The sequence below is a fragment of the Xyrauchen texanus genome, chromosome 27 (assembly GCF_025860055.1).
Source record: "Xyrauchen texanus isolate HMW12.3.18 chromosome 27, RBS_HiC_50CHRs, whole genome shotgun sequence".
Lineage (NCBI taxonomy): Eukaryota > Metazoa > Chordata > Actinopteri > Cypriniformes > Catostomidae > Xyrauchen > Xyrauchen texanus.
In genome coordinates, this window is record NC_068302.1 from 19,237,464 (window position 1) to 19,257,173 (window position 19,710).

At 39.2% G+C, this 19,710-nt stretch overlaps 1 protein-coding gene across 1 annotated transcript; it reads left to right on the plus strand.

Annotated features, from left to right (window-relative positions):
- Window positions 1-4,628: 4,628 nt before the first annotated feature.
- On the plus strand, window positions 4,629-18,713 carry LOC127620605 (regulator of G-protein signaling 7-binding protein A). Its single transcript, XM_052093773.1, has 6 exons — window positions 4,629-5,255; window positions 6,104-6,270; window positions 9,746-9,876; window positions 16,425-16,569; window positions 16,681-16,751; window positions 17,388-18,713. The coding sequence occupies exons 1-6, from the start codon at window positions 5,112-5,114 to the stop codon at window positions 17,477-17,479; spliced, it is 750 nt and encodes a 249-aa protein (XP_051949733.1). The 5' UTR covers window positions 4,629-5,111; the 3' UTR covers window positions 17,480-18,713.
- Window positions 18,714-19,710: the final 997 nt, after the last annotated feature.

The window sequence follows — 19,710 nt, forward strand, 5'->3', positions numbered from 1 at the left end:
GTGACCTTTAACTTTGTGCAGCAAATTCTTTCTTAATGGAAAATATTGAACTTTTATTTTTGACTGACTCTCTTTCTAGGCATGCATATTATCCTTCCCTCTTTTGCTGCAACAACAATCTCCATCATATCACTTTTAGTTGTCTCAATACCTACACAACACACAGATACATTAGCAACATTAGTAAAATCTCTAACACATTGGTTTCTGTATAGTGGGTTGGCAGACTGTTAAAAACAACAGACTGCAATTCGCTGTTCATCTGATATTAGGTCTACTATTGCTTCTTGCTTTTATACAATTATGATTTATTACCCTAAACATTATGATTCAACCACTAATAGTACATTTCCTTATAGCAAACCTTAAGTAGATACTTAACACTTATAAATTATTAATAAGAGTTATTTGAGACCATTTGTACTGGAAACTTAGCAAACACAGATTGGTCATCTGAGACGTTGAGAAGGTGAGCTGAATGACATGACTTGCATGTCTTTAGGCCTTTGATATTCTTCCCTGGCTCAAAATGGTTGATTAGAATGGTAGATAGAGTCTGAACAGTTGGTGGTAACAGGTAAAGATTGAGTAACCATCCTTACCCTTGAATTAAAAACATTATAAGTCTATTCTAAATAAAAGTGCCTAATTACATAATTATATATTGAACCTTAATTACCTTTTAAATGTATTCCTTGATGGCATCCAAATACTTCCTATTCCTGTCCAAATGTTGGCCTTGAATTGTAATAGACACTGGAAAAACTTCTCCCTGATGGTGCTTAAGGATCAAAGTCAAATTGTATTCCAGCAACCTGGGGAAATCTAGAAGGATAGCAACACTGTATTTGTTATTATAGTTAACCCAAGATTTAAAATTATATTATCATTTACTAACCCTCATGTTGTTCAAACCCCGTCTGAGATTATTTCTTCTGTGGAACACAAAAGGAGATGTTAAACCGAAGTCACCATTCACTTTCATTGTATGGAAAAATAGATGCAGTGAAGGTAAATGCTAACTGAGGCTAAAATGCTGCCTACAGAGTCTTTTTTTTTTTTTTTGTTGTGTTCCATTGAAGAAAGAAAGTAATACTGATTTGGAACAGCATATACATATATGTAGGTGAGTTTTAATTTTTGGGTGAACTATCCCTTTAAGACTGCATTCTTTTTTAAACGGAGTGACTATTTGCGCTAGCTGTGTACACTACACGACTTGCAGTTGGCGCCCTGTGACTCACAGTCTTGTTTTCCATTGTGCTGGCACACACTACAAGACTGAATACACTGGGTGTATCAACAACATGACCATACCCTGACTGACACCATGTGTACACCTTGTATTAATATGCGTTTTGGGTGCTCTGATAACAAATGTACCTACAAGTGTGGCATCACCGTTACATCTGGTCATCTCTTTTGAAAACTTGTGTTTGGATTTCGAGGAGAGAGTCTCTGATTTCATGAGGACATACTTCAATCATTACACCTGTGTTATACTAAATGATAATAAGGCACAAACAATTTTAAGACAAGAAAGAAAATGCTAAAAACTGGAGCATCATTTTTGTTAAAGGGCACCTATTATGGAATTTTGAAAATGACCTTTCATGTAGTGTGTAACATAGATTTAAGTGAACAAAAACATCCTGCAAAGTTTTATATATGAAAGTTCACTGTAAAAATAGTTATTGTCTCTCAAAAGTAGGAGTCAATTTAATGAATCGTTTTTCCAATGAGTCATTTTCCTTTTCGTTGTGACGTCAACACGAAAAATTATCAAATTGGCGCGGCCACTCATTGCGCGCCACTCATTGCGCGCAGACACCAGGGAAAACTTGAAAACATCATGTCGACAACAAGACGCTGTGTTCTCAAGTGCGTATCAAAAGCGACCTTTTTTTCATTGCCCAGGGACGAGCATGTGAAGAATCAGTGGTTAGAGTTTGTATTTACAACTTTACCACACAAGTATAGCCCGAACCTTGTGCTGTGTTCGCGTCATTTTAATGACGATTGCTTTATGAACATGAATGCTTTCAAGTGTGGATTCGCGAGCCGGTTGATACTGAAGGAAGGTTCAGTACCAAGTTTATTTGGATCAGCTTCCTCCTCCGAATCACAACCTGTAAGTATTATTAATAATTGTTGCTTTTATGTGTTTTTTTAGCATGCTTAATAAGTATTTGTGTGTGTTGTGTAAGTTACGCTCAACGCAGCTTCTAGGTCTTCAATGTCAATTTTTTTGAAATATGTGAAATGTTTGTCGATGTTACTGGAGTTGTCATAAAGAATATAGCAATAACTTGTAGTAATGCAGTGCTTTATCAATATGTTTATGCGTTAAGCTAACGCAAACAATAACTGATTGGGTGTTTACCACCGAACTTTGGGCTATGATCTAATTTTCAACACTTAACAAGCCATAATCCATTAATGGTGATGGGCGTTCTGTTTCCGACAATCTCTGCACAGATTATACCAATCACAACTGACTGGGTCATCTGACCAATCTCCGCAGATTAGCGTCACGCAAAGGAGGGGTTTGGAAAAATTAGTCGTTGAACGAATCATTTGGGAGTCGGTGAGCAAATCAGGTAAACATAAAAGCATATTATAAGACAACAAAAGTGTTTTTTGTAATTGCATGCATGTAAAACTGTTGTTGGGGACTCCCAAAACAATATTAGGAACATTTTAAATGCCATAATAGGTGCCCTTTAATTATACTTACATTTAATAGCGTGACATGATGTTTAGAACAGAATTCTGAGTAATTTTAGTGCAGTACCTGTAACTGAGTTTCTAACGTGCGTTCTGCTTATGTCGTTGTCCCTATTATACACTTTCATGCATTTGCTTTTTTTTTTTCAGCCTTTAAGTCTGAACGTAACAGTGAAAATCTGTCCATTACAGCTGCCTTTATTGTAGTCACGTTTCAAATGGCTCGCCCAAAATGCATCTTAAAATTAACATAACTAAATTAATTCACAAACTTGCTCAGTTTATTCTTGATCATGTCAACAAACATGAAAGAACAGCACGCACCCATTTTTGCACTTATTGGCACCATTTGCCAAGGAAAAAAATTACAAAAACTGCTGATAAAAATAAAATCTTTGAGTAGGGATATGTGCGTGAGGTTATTTCTGTTTGTGTAAAGATTGTGGTGGTCGTGACAGATGCCACCTGTGTGTGATAAAACAAATGCAAAATGTGATATATGGTAAAACTATATGCGCTCCAAACTAATGTGTTTATTAAGTAATTATAAATTATAATAATACGATAACATGTATTGCCAGCCTGTGATGTAAAGTAGAATAAATTAGTATTTTTGTATCACTTAAAGGCCACATTAAAGTAATCCAGAAAACTCCAGTGGTTAAATGCAGATCTTCAGAAGTGATATGATGAGTGTGATTTGGAAACAGATCAATATTTAAGTCCTTTTTTACTATAAATCTCCATTATCATATTCGAAATGTGAAAAGTGGAGATTTATAGTAAAAAAGGAATTAAATATTGATATGTTTCTGGTCTGGTCACCATTCACTTCGAAAGGGCCAACAGAACTTAGAAATTATTCTAAAAATCTTTGTTTGTGTTCACCAGAAGGAAAAAAAGTCACACATCTAGGATGGCATGAGTGACTAAATGAGGAGAGAATTTTCTTTTTTTGGGTGAACTATCTCTTTAACAATTAAAATATTAAATTACAAAGTTAAGCATAAATATGGTATTTACTTAACAAATACAGCACATTGTATACCTCATTTCTTTAGAATGTCAACAATTCAGAGGAACTAAAAGCCACAAAAGGATTAAAATGTCAGATTTGTTTTTAAATGTGGAGGCAAACTTGCAAAAAAAATCTGATTTGTCATTTTAAGTGGACAATATGCCCACTTACCAGAAAAACAGTTAGACAATAATATGAAGAAAATATGGGAAGATCAAATCATTTTACTGACTTGACTCTTTGAGTCTCGTTATTCAAGTCATTTCGTTCATTTGAGCAGAATGAAATTAAAATATTATATTTCAATAGCACTACAATTACGGTTTTCACGTAACAAACGAACGGGGGTTGCGCAATGCGCATGCGCGGACCACACAAAATGAACGATGTTCTCTCTGAGACTACTCGTTCAAAATGAACAAATCGTTCATGAACGATCCATTTCTGCTACAGAAACGCTAATGCTTGCGATATCCGTTGGTATCCGGACTGTTATCTATAGACACAGACGCATTTTATGAGTCCAAAAGAACCTCAACTTGTATTAGGCTAATGTTAATTATATTATTATTATTAGTAGTAGTATAGGTTAATAATAATAAATTATAAGTTTAATTTTTATTGTGCGCTCAAAGTCGTTTTACAAGTTAATTACATAATGTAAACATTAGGCTTACATTCAATTACATACTTAATAAACAGTGCTCTACGTTGCGCTGCGTCTTGCGCAAGAGCGCGTTTGGTGTAAACTATTTACACCAACTATTTAGGCTACCTTGTATCTGTAGGTAGCCTGCTTTCTTTCGGTTCCACATTTGATAATGCCATAAACACACTGGAGTTGGTGAATCTGTTGCATTAGTATTCTCATCCTATGAGAGTGCGGTGTGTTCAAGCACGTCATGCCTCAAGCAACTGCACCTATCAAGGTTAGAATAGCGCTGTTAGATCCCCGTCTGCTACAATAAACGCCTTCTATAGTGTAGCATTGCAACTTGCAATACATCGTATTTCGAGTAGTGATCATTGTCGTGAGCAATTTCGTTGTCCACGTTGCTTTTAGATCTGCTATTATTTATCCGTTGAAGGACTGCACGGGGCATCTCTGCCTAAGACATGTTTGCATGCGGGTCTTTGTTATCACTTCATTTCTCTCTGCAGAAGACGAAGCCCAGCAAGAACACTTCAGGAAGATTCGGTTCTTTGCGGGAGTGAATGAAGGTGACTCGCATTCACGGCAATGCGGAGAATCCAGGAGAGAGATAAGGGTACCGATCAATTGAGTAAGAAATTATAAACGCGAGTGGGTGTTTATTGATTGATCAGCATTTTATATCAGGCCAGTTTCTTCAGTTGATGTGTATGCATGAGTTCGGCACCGAATGGGCGCAAAAACCGCCCCAAAACTGCCGGGACCAGTTTCCAGATCGGCAATAAGCCCCCGGCTCGCAGAGAGTCGGAGCGCAGGGAGAGCAGTGAAGGGCTCCGCGCCGCAGCGGACTGCAGAATGGTGGGTATAGCCTATTTGCCTGCGTCATGACCGTACATCATTATTCTTGTCTGAATCTTTGTCATTCTTCTACCATTATTTTACACGCACTCATATATCCGCAACTGACAACATCCAACAGGCTACATAATGCGACAATATAAGGACGCTTATTAAAAAATGGTTTGGCATGGAGAACGGAGGTTTGTGTCTTGTCCTTCGGTGATTTTCGGGATGATTTTCCTTTTGTGACAACATCGTTGCATTTTGATGGTTATGTCATTTCGAGAGAGACACTGTAGACCTGTCTGTTGTGTTAGACGAATCTTTGCCCCATTATCCGAAGGCTTCCTTTATAGCAAATATTTATATAAATGGCATGAGCATCTGTCGACTGACACGATTCTCCAACAAATAGACTGTTCTTTCTTACCTTTGTTTTCCTAAAAATAAAATGTGCTTCTAAATTAACTTGTTTTATTCAAGAAAAAAATATAACTTATCATCAGTTAATCATCCTGAATACTTTAAGTTACTGCAACAAATCAAAATGTAATAAGATAGAAATTAATTACAGGTTACCACTTTTCACTGTGTAGTTTCAATGTGAATGATCTTCTGATATTTCTTGGAGGCGTAAGGCATTCTTTGCATTACATGTTGAGAATAAAGGATTCTTGACAAGTTGCCGACATGCACTTTCATTGGCATCTTGTCATGCTTTATTTATCTGCTCCATCTATTTTCAAGGTTAAATTTAGGTTTGTCTCAGCCAGTGTGTTTGTGAATAAAAGAAGAGTCTTGCTGTGGGAATCAAGCTTGCATATTTTCACATCTTGTTTGTTTTTGTTTTTCCTCTCTTTTCTCAGGTTGTCCAGGAGTTCAATACACTTGTGGCCCTCTATAGGGAGTTGGTTATCTCTGTTGGAGAGATTTCTGCGGATTGTCCCTCTCTTCGTGCTGAAATGCAAAAGACACGCAAGAAAGGGTGTGAGATAGCAAGGACTGCACATCAAAACCTCTCTGCAATATCAGGGTAAAATACACATTTGCATGCATGATAACAATTTCTATTTTTCTATATACATATCTGATGTAATACCACACATACTGTTTCCACAAATAAACAGATCAAATTTTGTTTAGTCACTATCAAGTTAACCATTTCTCATATTCCTGCCCCACTATAGAGCTATACAGCATAAGTATTATGTTTGAAAGCCATTAACACTTTTGTTAATGTAAATTGCCTTTGGATTTTGGAGGTCATTATATAAAAGTAAGTTCAGGAACAAGTCTTTCATGGAATACACAAAGATCTATGGTAGCTCTAAATTCTATACAGTTGGATTGGTGCAATGTGAATATAGTTTTGATTTTTTGAACATGTGATTATCATCTTCGTCCACATGCTTATGTCATTTTTTTAATTGATTTTTAAACTATTACATCACATAAGCATGTGAGATATTATAAATCATTTAACATGTAATTGTATCAATGTTGTACTGTGTTTTGTTATAAATTTAAGCAATATCACAAAAGCAGGAATTATTTCTTACTGAATATCAGCATGAGTGTGATTCAGCCAGTGCAGGTAATCACAACCGTGCTGATATTTAGCACAATAGCACACTTGCAAGTGTTCTATAAACAAGAAATTACAATCGACTTACTAACATTGCAGGCAGATATTTTGTATATATTTGCTCCACAAACGAAAACAGTTCCTAAAGAAGCCAAATGAAGATCAACCGGCAAGGATTGCACAGCTGAAGTGTCTCAGTGCCGTTATACAAAATAACAGCACTCTTGTCCATTCAGATTAGAGGACTTAAACTGTTGTATGATATAAGGCTTATTCTAATATCGCAAAATCTCAGCTTCACATCATCTAATGTTTGACTACAGTTCTCAATAGTTAATTAATTTCAAACCGACTGATTCACTTTCTTTTGAATGACCGGCTTATCATGAGCTAATCAGTAGGGCAAGAAAAATGCTGCTTTAGATGGAAATGCTGCTTCCCACTGTATATTTACCATTGATCACAGGCCTGTAACACGATGTCACTTTCTTGCAAATGGAAACCATTTTGTCTTAGAACACAATAAAGTGAACTTAGACTTTTACCCCCCCCCTTCATTAGCCAACACATATCCATCATAAGTGATACTCTCTTTTTTCTGTGTCATTAAAAGCTTTCATAATGCTGTTTGCCTATGCTGTTTATAATCGCAGGTTCTTTACTTTTATTAAAGAAAGATAACCTGAATGGATGGACAGATATGACTCTCATCAATGTGCTGAATGAAATGAATAAAATACCAGAGGTAATGGTAGTGTCATTCAAGTAGCCAATTGTTTGATTATGTGAATATGCTAACTATTTCAATGAAAGAACTTACAGTGCAATATCAAAATCCAACACAAACTTTTTCCAAATTGCCATAATACACAAACTCTGCTGATTTTAAAAAAGGATTCTCATAGAGATGATCATTATTTTCCATCTTTTGCCATTTATTGTGATACCTGGCACTTTGCTGACTTTCAAAAGTTTTGGTTTGTTTATGTGTCCATTTGTTTATCACAGTTTTCACACAGCCATGATTTAAGGTGCACTCTTTGTAACTTTTTCCTCATTAAAAAAGTTTAACTACTAAAGACATAAATTTTAATTCTGCAATATATGTAGGAAATCATGACCACTCTCATTAAAATGAAGACTCCAGTCATATCAGTGACATTATAAAAGTTGTTTTACTCTACGTGGAGAGGGTCCACACATGGGGTCTGCCATGTTGGAATCACGTGACCAGCCGAATACTACTCGCTTAATCTCAGTAACGTCCTGTTATTTGACACTTTCACTCATTCATTAAAGTAATCATGGCTGACTGTAAATGCTAAATTTCTACAATGGTATCTGAAACTGAAAACTATTGATTTTAAATTATGCTACATCCAAGCCGCCATGTGTCAATGTATGTCCAAGATGACACAAAGACAAATGTTACTTAGTGCACCTTTAAATAAATGTTTGTCTGTCAAAAAATAAAAATAAAATTAAAAAAATTATTTTACAGAAGAACTGGGTATTGCCAGTTACATTACAATATAACTTGACTGAGAAATGCAGGTTTCAGAGTTTTTCAGAGAACACCTGCTTCTCCATTAAACTGCAGGAAATAATATGAATGCAATGCACAGATAAATAAATAAAAAATATGTAAAATATTATAAAAAATCACATAAATCAACATAAGCAAACATAGTGTTAACACTTTCCTAGGAAATAAAGCTACAAATATCTTACTTATAGGCTACATCCACAGAAATCCATTTGAAAACAGCATTTTCATTTTCGAAATGCTCTTACACTGGCTTTTTCGAGGGTTTTCTTAAAGTTTCTCATTCACACTGAAACATATAAAAACTTACTGCACATGCGAAATATCTCCATTCAATGTACGGTCTGAAACGCAAATGTCCTTGTGTTTCGTCACCACACAGATATTTCGAGTAAACTTCTCATCACCTTTGAAGGAATGCAAGGAAGGAATTTAACAATATCCATAGTGGATATCAGGCACAACAATGCCGCTACAACATGGGCCACCATATTGATTGTTTTGGGTTGAATGGATCACATGACAACAAACACATCATTGTTTTCAGATATCTTCGTTTTCGCTGTCCACTCTACAATGCAGCATTTTAAAATGCATCCTCTTGGGAGAGCGTTTTCTACAAGCTCCATGTTCGCTGTCAAAAACACGTCTCAGTATGGACAAAAGGCCAAAACATAGAGAAAAAGATGCACGTTTTCAAACAAAAAGGTATTAGTGTGGATATAATAAACTCTGCATATCTGGGATAGGAGAAATCATTTGAACATCAAAAGATTTACACACTTCAGCTTTAAAAATGAAAATTCCTTTTAGATAGTGATAACACTAGACAGCCCTGACAAATGTAAACTTAAATTATATAATTTAATGCTGAGAAACAGAAAATAGTACAGCTGTTATGAGAAAAAAGCACAGCAAAGAGTATGTTTGAGGGACTCTTTACAAGCTGAATTAGCTTGTATGAGTTTGGTGCATCTTTCTTTTTCCTGGAATTCAGGTTATAGGAAAATAAAGTGTCCGCTATTCCGAAGCATTACACCTGGGACTTACTGAGCTGTAATTACAGGATTCTGAGAACTATGATTTTCTGAGAATTTTCTTTTCCAATATAAGCCAAAGTGTTTAGACATTACCCTATTTTGTTGCTACAACCATGCTGTTAGGAAACATTCTAACATCCAATGATTCTAAAATTCATGACTGCTGACAAAGCTCACAACATGGTCAATTGTTATGGATTGCTGGGGCATTGGAACATAACACTCAGTATGTGTAACTTGTGTAGAAATTAGTCAGGTTTACAGAGCTCAGGGCCAGAACTCTGCAGAATCCAGTTGTAAGATGCATTATTTATGCTTATCTTCCCCATTTCAACAGCTCAGAGGATGGAGAAATACATCCGGAAATCTGCCGTCTCTTCATCCAGCTGCAGTGCTGTTTGGAAATGTACCTGACGGAAATGCTAAAGTCAGTGTGCCTGCTGGGATCCCTACAGCTCCACAGGAAAGGTAATGCTATGAGCTCACCCCTAGCCTCTCAGCAGGAAACATCCACACCAGGGACAAAAACTGCAGCCTTCTCGTGACAATGTTGGCTGGAACTGAAGCTACTTGTTTCTAAAGGTGCTGTAAGAAATGTTCTGGAACTTCCAACTGAATTAAATATGTCCCTCTTTTCAAAACCACATTCTACAAAGATACAACTATTGTATCTTTTGTAATGAGACTATTGTAATCAAAGATGTTGCAAGAGGGGCCTGGGTAGCTCAGCGAGTAAAGACGCTGACTACCACCCCTGGAGTTCGTGAGTTCAAATCCCAGAGCGTGCTGAATGACTCCAGCCAGGTCTCCTAAGCAACCAAATTGGCCTGGTTGCTAGGGAGGGTGGAGTCACATGGAGTAAACTCCTCGTGGTCACAATAGTGTGGTTTGCTCTCCGTGGGGCACGTGGGGTTGAGTTGTGCATGGATTCTGCAGTGGATGGCGTAAAGCCTCCACATAGGCTCTGTCTCCATGATAACGTGCTCAGCAAGCCACGTGATAAAATGCGCGGAGAGGTTTGTCTTCAACCACTCGGATTGAGGCGAGTCACTACGCCACCACGAGGACTTGGAGTGCACTGGGAACTGGGCATTCCAAATTGGGGAGAAAAAAGTGAAAATCAGATTTAGCTCCTGTCTCTTTAAAGCCCCTTTCCAAAAAGCCCAGTGTGCTCTGATTGGTCAGCTAGCCTAGTCAACCACATAGAGAGTGTGTCGGAAATGTAATGCACCTTACCATAACTGAGTTTCAGGCTTCCTTAACAGCTGAATACACTATTGTAACTATGGTAACAATGGCATCGGTTTTTGCCGTACCAGTTTAAGTCTGATAATGAAAGTTTGGAGAACAAGTTGATCAACCCTAAACACCTTCACAAGCACGACTTGAGCAGGACGTTTCACAGTGGCAAGTTTTAATTTCGTAGCTTTCATGTAAGTACAATGTTGATTATTGTGAACCTAACAAAGCTTCAAGTAAAAGACACATAGTTAGTCATCTTTTGCTAGAATAGGTGTAGCTGAACTTTTTTCACCCGAGATATGAACAGAAAACAGAGGCTTACTCCCGGCTGGACATTACCAGGGGTATTAGAGAGTTGGTGAGCAAGTTAGACTAGGACTACCGTGGATAGCATTAAATTACAGCTTGTAATTATATAATTATATAAGACTCTTGAGAGCGACCATTTTGTTACACAGTTCCCCGTCTGTCGCTCACATCGATGTTTGCCAAGTGAAGCGACACTAGAGGACTTTCTTGAATGCCTCGGTTACCTCTGAACTTGAGAAAAGGCCAATGAGAACTTGGCAGACAGAATTTGCATGTCCCTCCCCCTGACATATTGGTATAAAGAGAGGGAATCGTGCATCTGTTCATTCAGATTTCTTTTTCAGAGCCGAGCGGTTGTGCGATCAGTGAGCTGAGATCACTACTGTTCCACTCACCTCTGTAGAGCATCTGCTGTTGGATCTATGGTGCATATCAGCGGCTTTCTCCTTCTCTGCACGGCAGTGTACCTTTGCTCCGGGTGCTTCGACAGTGCGTCTAAAAGAGAATATTTCTTAAAAGAGTTTATTTTCTCTAAAAGAGCAATACACAGCTGGCGTTGAACGTCCTTTTCAGGATGCGTATATAAAGATGCCCTTCCACCCCTGTGTAGTTCCTGGATGCGGCCTTCAAGAAAGTTTCCTAGTGTCGCTTCACTCGACACAACATCTCGTTCCCTCCATCAGGGAACGGAGGTTACAACAGTAACCTAGACATTTTAGGTAAAAGCCGGCCCACAGCTGAATAGTAAACATTTCCAAAACTATAACGTTACATAGCAAGTTAGCCGAGCACTTCCGTAGATTGCAGATGTGAAATTACAATTTGTAAAAATAAATCCATCTCCCCGCGACCCTGTACACAGGATAAGCGGTTGACGATGGATGGATGGAAATCCATCTCCACACTTGATCACTATTCATGAAAGTAAGAACTACAAACAATCTGCATAATTCTACAGAGCTGTAGGTAAAAGTGGGCCCGTAGCTGATTATCAAAACTATTTCAACACAATGACATTTGCTAGCCGGTTAGCGGAGGCCAAACAAAGACTGCACCAAACTGTACCATCTTTTAGGAGTAATTGTCTTGAAAATTACGACATTGGTTGTTGTTGTACTGCTGAGGAATAGTGGTAAAATACATTTTAACCACTAATACTTCAACAATTTGTCTGCCTTTGGAAGTCCAAACACAGAGGTTTGCTTTTGCAGTGAAGAAAGCCGTGTCTTCTCGTCATGGCAACAACACTAACCCAAATCATCCCGGCCCCTGCTATAAATAATTTGTTTGAGGGCAGGCCAAAGTAGCCCTTAGACAGGCATTATGCAAATGTGTTACATAGTGACATTGATACTTTACGGAAGAAACGGCTGCACTACAATCCAGCCGTTTCTTGTAGTTGTTGAGCAGTGTTGTCTGTTGGAAAGAATAATTCAATTTTGCATGGACTTTGTGCTTTGTAACCTTGCAGACCTTTTACATGCAGAAAGAACAATATTACGAACTAAAGGAAAGGTAAAATCCCTAAAAGCGTAAGTCAAGTCAAGTGGTTTTCATTGTTGTTTCAACCATATACAGTTAGTACAGTACACAGCGAAACGAGACAACGTTCCTCCAGGACCATGGTGCTACATAAAAACAACATAGGACAAATACAGGACCGCATGAGACTACACAACTAAATACCTATATAAAATACCTATATATACCTATATAAAGTGCACGTGCGAACATGTGCAAAAAGTACGGGACAGTACAAGACATTTCTGACAATGAACAGGACAATAGGCACAGTGAGAAACAGTGCAGCGCCGACCAGTACACAGTAGTGCAAAAAGATGACAGTTTCTAAAAACGTAAAAGTAACATACTATGAGATAGTGTTCTATGCACATAGCAGTTATTGAGGTAGCAGACAGTTATAAAGTGACAGTAATTACAGTGCAACTCAGGACACGTGTGTGTTTGTCAAACCAGTCTCTGTCAACCAGTATTGAGGAGTCTGATGGCTTGGGGGAAGAAGCTGTTAAACAGTCTGGCCGTGGCATGCTTCGGTACCTCTTGCCAGACGGCAGGAGGGTAAAGAGTTTGTATGAGGGGTGTATGGGGTCGTCCACCTTGCTGGTTGCTTTGCAGATACAGTGTTTTTTGTAAATGTCTTTGATGGAGGGAAGAGAGACCCCGATGATCTTCTCAGCTGTCCTCACTATCCTCTGCAGGGCTTTGCGGTCTGATGCAGCTGCTCAGGATGCTCTCAATAGTCCCTGTATAGAATGTAGTGAGGATGGGGGTGGGAGATGTGCTTTCCTCAGCCTTTCGAAGAAAGTAGAGACGCTGCTGGGCTTTCTTGGTGATAGAGCTGGTGTTGAGGGACCAGGTGAGGTTCTCCGCCAGGTGAACACCAAGGAATTTGGTGCTCTTGACGATCTCCACAGACGAACCGTCGATGTTCAGTGGAGAGTGTTCACCTTGTGCTCTCCTAAAGTCAACAACCATCTCTTTTGTTTTGTCCACATTCAGGAACAGGTTGTTGGCTCTACACCAGTCCGTTAGCCGCTGCACCTCCTCCTCTTGCTAATGAGACCCACCACGGTCGTGTCATCTGCGAACTTGACGATGTGGTTCGAGCTGTGCATTGCTGCACAGTCGTGATTCAGCAGAGTGAACAGCAGTGGACTGAGCACACAGACCTGGGGGGCCCCCGTGCTCAGTGTGGTGGTGATGGAGATGCTGTTCCCGATCCGGACTGACTGAGGTCTCCCAAACTGCAGTGGGTCTAGTGAGGGGGCAGCTGGGTCTTAATGTGTCTCATGACGAGCCTCTCGAAGCACTTCATGATGATTGGTGTGAGTGCGATGGGACAGTAGTCATTGAGGCAAGACACTGAAGACTTCTTTGGCATGGGGATGATGGTGGTGGCCTTGAAGCACGTTGGAATGACGGTGCTGCTCAGAGAGATGTTGAAGATGTCGGTAAGAACATCTGCTAGCTGGTCTGCACATCCTCTGAGCACTCTGCCAGGAATGTTGTCTGGTCCAGCAGTCTTCCTTGGGTTGACTCTACGTAGAGTTTTCCTCACATCCGCCGTGGTAAGACAGAGCACCTGGTCGTTGGGAGGAGGGGTGGTCTTCCTCACCACCACGTCGTTCTGCACTTCAAACCGAGCATAGAAGTCGTTCAGTGCATCTGGAAGGGAGGCATCTTTGTCACAGGCAACTGATGTTGTCCTGTAGTTGGTGATGGCCTGGATGCCCTGCCACATGCACTGCGTGTCACCGCTGTCCTGGAAGTGACTGTGGATTCTCTGGGCGTGTGCGCGCTTTGCCTCTCTGATGGCCCGGGACAGTTTGGCCTTAGCTGTTTTTAGGGCTGCCTTATCACCTGCTCTGAAGGTGGAGTCTCGTGTCCTCAGCAGCGTGCGCACCTCCGCAGTCATCCATGTCTTCTGGTTGGAGCGTGTGGTGATGGTCTTGGAGAAAGTGACATCATCAATGCACTTGCTGATGTAGCTGGTCACTGATGCTGTGTATTCCTCCAAGTTGGTAGAATCGCCATATGTTGCAGCATCCCATAACATGTGCCAGTCAGTACACTCAAAACAGTCTTGAAGAGCAGAGATGGCTGCTGCTGGCCAGGTTTTAAACCTGCTTCTGAAGCGGTTTTGTGCGTCTGACGAGCGGTCTGTATGCTGGAATTAACATAACAGAGATGTGGTCTGAGTAGCCAAGGTGGGGCCGGGGCCTGGGATGTTTGTGTAAACAAGATCAAACGTGTTTGCCCCTCTCATTGCAAAGTCCACATACTGATGGAATTTAGGGAGCACTGTCTTGAGATTCGCATGGTTGAAATCTCCGGCGACAATAAACAGACCGTCGGTGTGAGCATTCTGCAGTTCGCTCATAGCCCCATACATTTCACAGAGCGCTTCCTTAGCGTTAGCACTGGGAGGAATGTAAACTCTGGTTATGCAAACAGTGGTGAATTCCCATGGTAAATAAAAAGGTCTGCATCTAACAGTCACAAGCTCCAACAGCGATGAACAGTAATTAGAGACTAGCATAGAGTTATTGCACCATTCCGTGTTGATGTAAACACACAAGCCACCACCGTGAGTCTTACCACAGAGAGCTGTATTTCTGTCGGCATGAAACGAGGCAAGCCCATCTAGCTAAATGGCAGCGTCCGGAACTCTGTTGCTGAGCCACGTCTCCGTGAAAACAAAGATGCAGCAGTCTCTAAACTCACGCTGCGTAGCCTGCTGGAGTCGGATAAAGTCCAGTTTATTGTCCAGGGAGCAAACATTTGAGAGCAGGATAGACGGGAGAGCCGGCCGGCTAGGGTTTGTTTTTAGCCTAGCATGGACCTCCGTCCTCTTGCCGCGCTTCCGCTTCCTCACACACCGCTCACGATGTCCTCGCCCCCGGCATCCGGCGACACCGAGGACTGGAGGCCTGGTCTCCGCAGCAAGCCGAGTATGCATAGCGCCTCCTGAAGGTCATCATGCAGCTTGGTTTTTGCATGAGTCTTATATTTCAGTAGTGTCTGGTGATGGTAGACACGAACGCCGGTTGCTCCGATGTCCATGTGTCGCAAAAGTTGGGCTTTTTTAACAAAAATAGCACCATTTTGGATCCGGAGTGGCCGCTGCATGCTACCGCGCTGCCAACTTGGATCATACATCATACATATGGCCTCTTTAAAGTTGAATGATCCACTTCAACTACCATGCTCTCAAATTTCTTGTTTTCATATAAGGGCTGCCCTGTGAATGTGCAAAATGATTGATGGACAGAAAGCACCTCAAGGTCTTCTTAGTGGCAAAACTAAGAATTGGCCTGTTTTCACATTTTCACATTTCAAATTTCTGCTGCTTAATTTGTCTGTGCATACCGAAATTCAAACCCGAAGCTGAAAGTGTTATTGTGGTGGGCTGCCTGCCAAAAGCTAGTTTGAATTTTAGTTGTAAAAGATGTAATACAGTCAACAGGAATGCATATTTTGTTAATCTCCTAACCCAAACCATAACCCTAAACCTATCCGTGGATTTAGAGATAAAATGCAACCTCCAAATCGCACACACCATTGTTTATGTGAACACAATTACTTCCTTTTTTCCACAGGACTAGAACCTGTTTCGTGAAACACGGCATTAGTAGTGCCACAAGAAAAGGTAAAAGGATTGAATTTATGCAAAAATGTCTGATGGGGGATGACACTTGTCTGTAATTTGGCAGAATGGGGTTGATTTCAGGGTACAAGGACATTCGAAAGCAGCATGTCGATTTCCAGTGTGATAAAGTCGCTCTCAGAGAAATGCGTGGTATTTAGTCAAATCTGTCTGGTAATTGTCTGGTAACTGAAAATATGAATGTTCTGGAAGCAGGTTGATACCCTTGATTGGTCAAACCTTAAGTCAGTCTGTCTAGAGTCTGTCAGTCTAATTTGGCTCACTGTGTCTGTTCCAGGAAAACAATATTCAGGGCCAACAAAGGGGGACAGTAAGAAAGAGGACAGCTCTGACATCCCCATCCTTGAAGACACTTCTTCCACTCCACCGGACTGTTCGCAGACCTTCTTCCTGGTGGCCACAGACATGGAGAACATCGAGAGGTGAATAGTCTGTGCTGTTGACGTGGAAGCTTTCTAACATTTCTATATGTTTTTGCCATTTACCTGTCAAACTAACAGTTTGAATCTGAAATGGTTGCTCAATGTTTCCAGGGACATGACAGAAATGAAAAATCTGCTTAGCAAACTCAGGGAGACGATGCCTTTACCACTAAAGAACCAAGGTAATATTAGCTCGGCATCTTCAGTTTCTGCTCTCTTAATACATTTTGGCTAATATTAGAGTTGAATTCATTTTAAACTCAAATGAATGTCCCAGAACAGCATCTTTCATTTTCTTCTTGCAAAAAAAAAAAAAAAAAGAAGAGTTCTTAGAAGCTTCCCTTAGCTGCAGAGAAACATTTTTATTCATGATTGTCTCACTTTCAGTAAACTAATGAGTATTCTATATCCAGCAAGAAATAATAAAAATGTATAGATGAAAACATAATAAAACAGAGATGGAGGTTTCTTTATCACTATTGGTATTAGAGTGGTGAAACACTTGCTGTTGCTCTGATGATTTAATTCTTTTTAATATATGATTTGGAGGAACACACAATATGTTGTTTATATATATATATATAGAGAGAGAGAGAGAGAGAGAGAGAGAGAGAGAGAGAGAGAGGGAATTGTTTTCTTCCATGGAACACAACTTAAATATTTCCATGTGGTTTCAGCATTTTGAACCCCAGTGTATATAAAAGATGAAAACAATGAACGGTTATTTGATGTTTGTTTACATATAGCTAGCTTATATCTGCACATTTATATAATACAGTTTACAGGCTTATCTGTGTATGTTTTTTGTATCAATACAGATGACAGCAGTTTGTTGAATTTGACGCCATACCCCTTGGTCAGGCAGAGAAAGAGGCGTTTCTTTGGTCTTTGTTGTCTGGTGTCCAGCTAAAAGCTCTCTCCCAGAATCCAGTCACAAATAACTGCATTTCCTCACAATGTGTGACACTCACCAATCAACAGTACTACTGCCATTTCCCAAATCAGTGCTTTCTTTTGGTGAGTTCTGTCCAATTTCTTACTGCTATGAGAATAAATGGTAATATCTTTGTAACATCAGTAGTAATAAAAATATATATGATCAAAACAAGAGATTTTTCATTTTTAAGTGAATGTATGTTTGTTCTTATTATGCGTTGTAAAGAGAATGGTTCCTAGTATGAATAACTACTATGTTTGTCCTGTTCCATTGCTTTTGTGGAGTATGACACCATCTAGTTTCTATTGCATTATCACACATTTAATGTGCTGTGCTTTATTGTCAGGGGTTGTAATGAGGATTACAAGACTGCAAATTAGAACAGAGGTTACAATAGGTACTTTATGACATATGTAACAATTTTGATGCTAAACATTTGTACCGGTATGCTTAATTTGCATTAACTTATCATCAACACAAAGCAATACAGCACAACATGAGTGAATGTGGTTTCTGTTGATTTCTTTGATCTGATTTGTGTGTGTGTGTGTGTGTGTGTGTGTGTGTGTGTGTGTGTGTGTGTGTGTGTGTGTGTGTGTGTGTGTGTGTGTGTGTGTGTGTGTGCGTGCGTGGATACTGTTTCCATGTTTTTATTACAGTATTATTTAGTCTTCCATTAAACCGAAAATCCTGTAACTTTTTTCTGTTTGATTCAGCCTTTAGAATACAATACCTGAAGAAGCCTTTGTATATAAAGAATATATCTATTAATATAAAATTTTAGAGATGTACATATACAATGTAAACCTAGCACTGAATTATTTTACAAAACTGATTCTTTGAAAGAGATTGTCAGTGAAGGGTGGCATGTCTATCCATCTGGTGTGATATATGTCCAGATTGGAGGGGCTCAGCATGGGTCTTGCTTATTAGTAACAGTTATAAACAAGGCTGTAAACATGTCTTGAACATTGGTGAGGACAAAAACATTTTGGGGGTGGGGTTCACGGGTGTTGAGGACACAAATGTAATTATTTAATTACAATTTATAATTTTCTGAATAAAGGCTTTAAATGCATACATGTTTTTACGTTTATGATGATTGGAGGGGACTTGTCCCCCTCAATGTTTATTGTGGTTATGGCCCTGGATCTAAATGTGTCAGGCATGGTGCATATAATGTAATTTATGAAAAAGCACAGTTTCAATTCACATTGGTAATAAATCTTTTTTTAATGATTTAACAGAACTGGCGGTTTGTCTTTTTGTTGTATTAAAAATTATATTAAGATCAGCAAAGGGTCATAGAAAATCAAGTTACTGGAAAAGTTAAGATATTACTTTATCAGAGAAATTCACACTAGGGAGTCTTCTTCTTTTCCTTTCCCCAGCAATGTTTACATGCATCCTAATGATCCATTAATAATCCAAATTACAGCACAATCAGAATAAAAAGCCTTTGAGTAAACACTTAATCTGTAAAAAACAACAACAGCAATTGAGCTCTGTCCAAATTAAATTTCTGTACAATTGAAAGATAAAAGATTGAAAGAAATTGTTAAATAGAAAAAAAATATAGCCACATAAACCTATGAATGAGACTACTTTCACAATCAAAAATACCTAGTCTGCATGCACAAGATTGGATCCAACTACTGTATCTTTGCTATGTACTCTCATCCTGATATGTTTATTTAGTTAGTTGAGGACAAGAGTAATGTGTGTTTGTTTAGTTGGAGAAATCTGTAAACCCCCCCATTCACTTCCATTGTAAGTGCATCACTGTAACCTTGATCTTTGGGGGTGGGTTACAAGTTGAAGGAGGGACAAGTTGAAATATTCTTTTTGTGGTAAACAATATTATGCCACAAATGTAGCTGATTGAGCTTAACTTGTAGTAAACCTGGAATATTCATTTAAAGGTTAAATGTTACTTCATCTAAAAGTGAAAATTCTGACATGATGTTTATTTTGTTTAGAAATAAACTACCTGATATCTATTATCAACATTACTGTCAAAACAACAATCTAGCAAGTCATTAATACTGCCTCCTCCTTCAAGAGGACAAAAACAGCATCTCCCATTAATATACTGTATCACATTTGGATCTCAGTTGTTTATTGGTAATTGGAATGGTTTGCACATTAATATGACGGCTGTGAAATTCACACCTGGCAACTACCTTTTACTTTCTCACAACAAT

Bases quoted from the DNA above. Each gene is read 5' to 3' on its own strand.
- LOC127620605 (XM_052093773.1), top strand. From the start codon at position 5,112: ATGAGTTCGGCACCGAATGGGCGCAAAAACCGCCCCAAAACTGCCGGG. The intron at 5,256-6,103 runs GTGGGTATAGCC...CTCTTTTCTCAG, and splicing joins CCGCAGCGGACTGCAGAATG to GTTGTCCAGGAGTTCAATAC. The intron at 9,877-16,424 runs GTAATGCTATGA...TGTCTGTTCCAG, and splicing joins CCTACAGCTCCACAGGAAAG to GAAAACAATATTCAGGGCCA.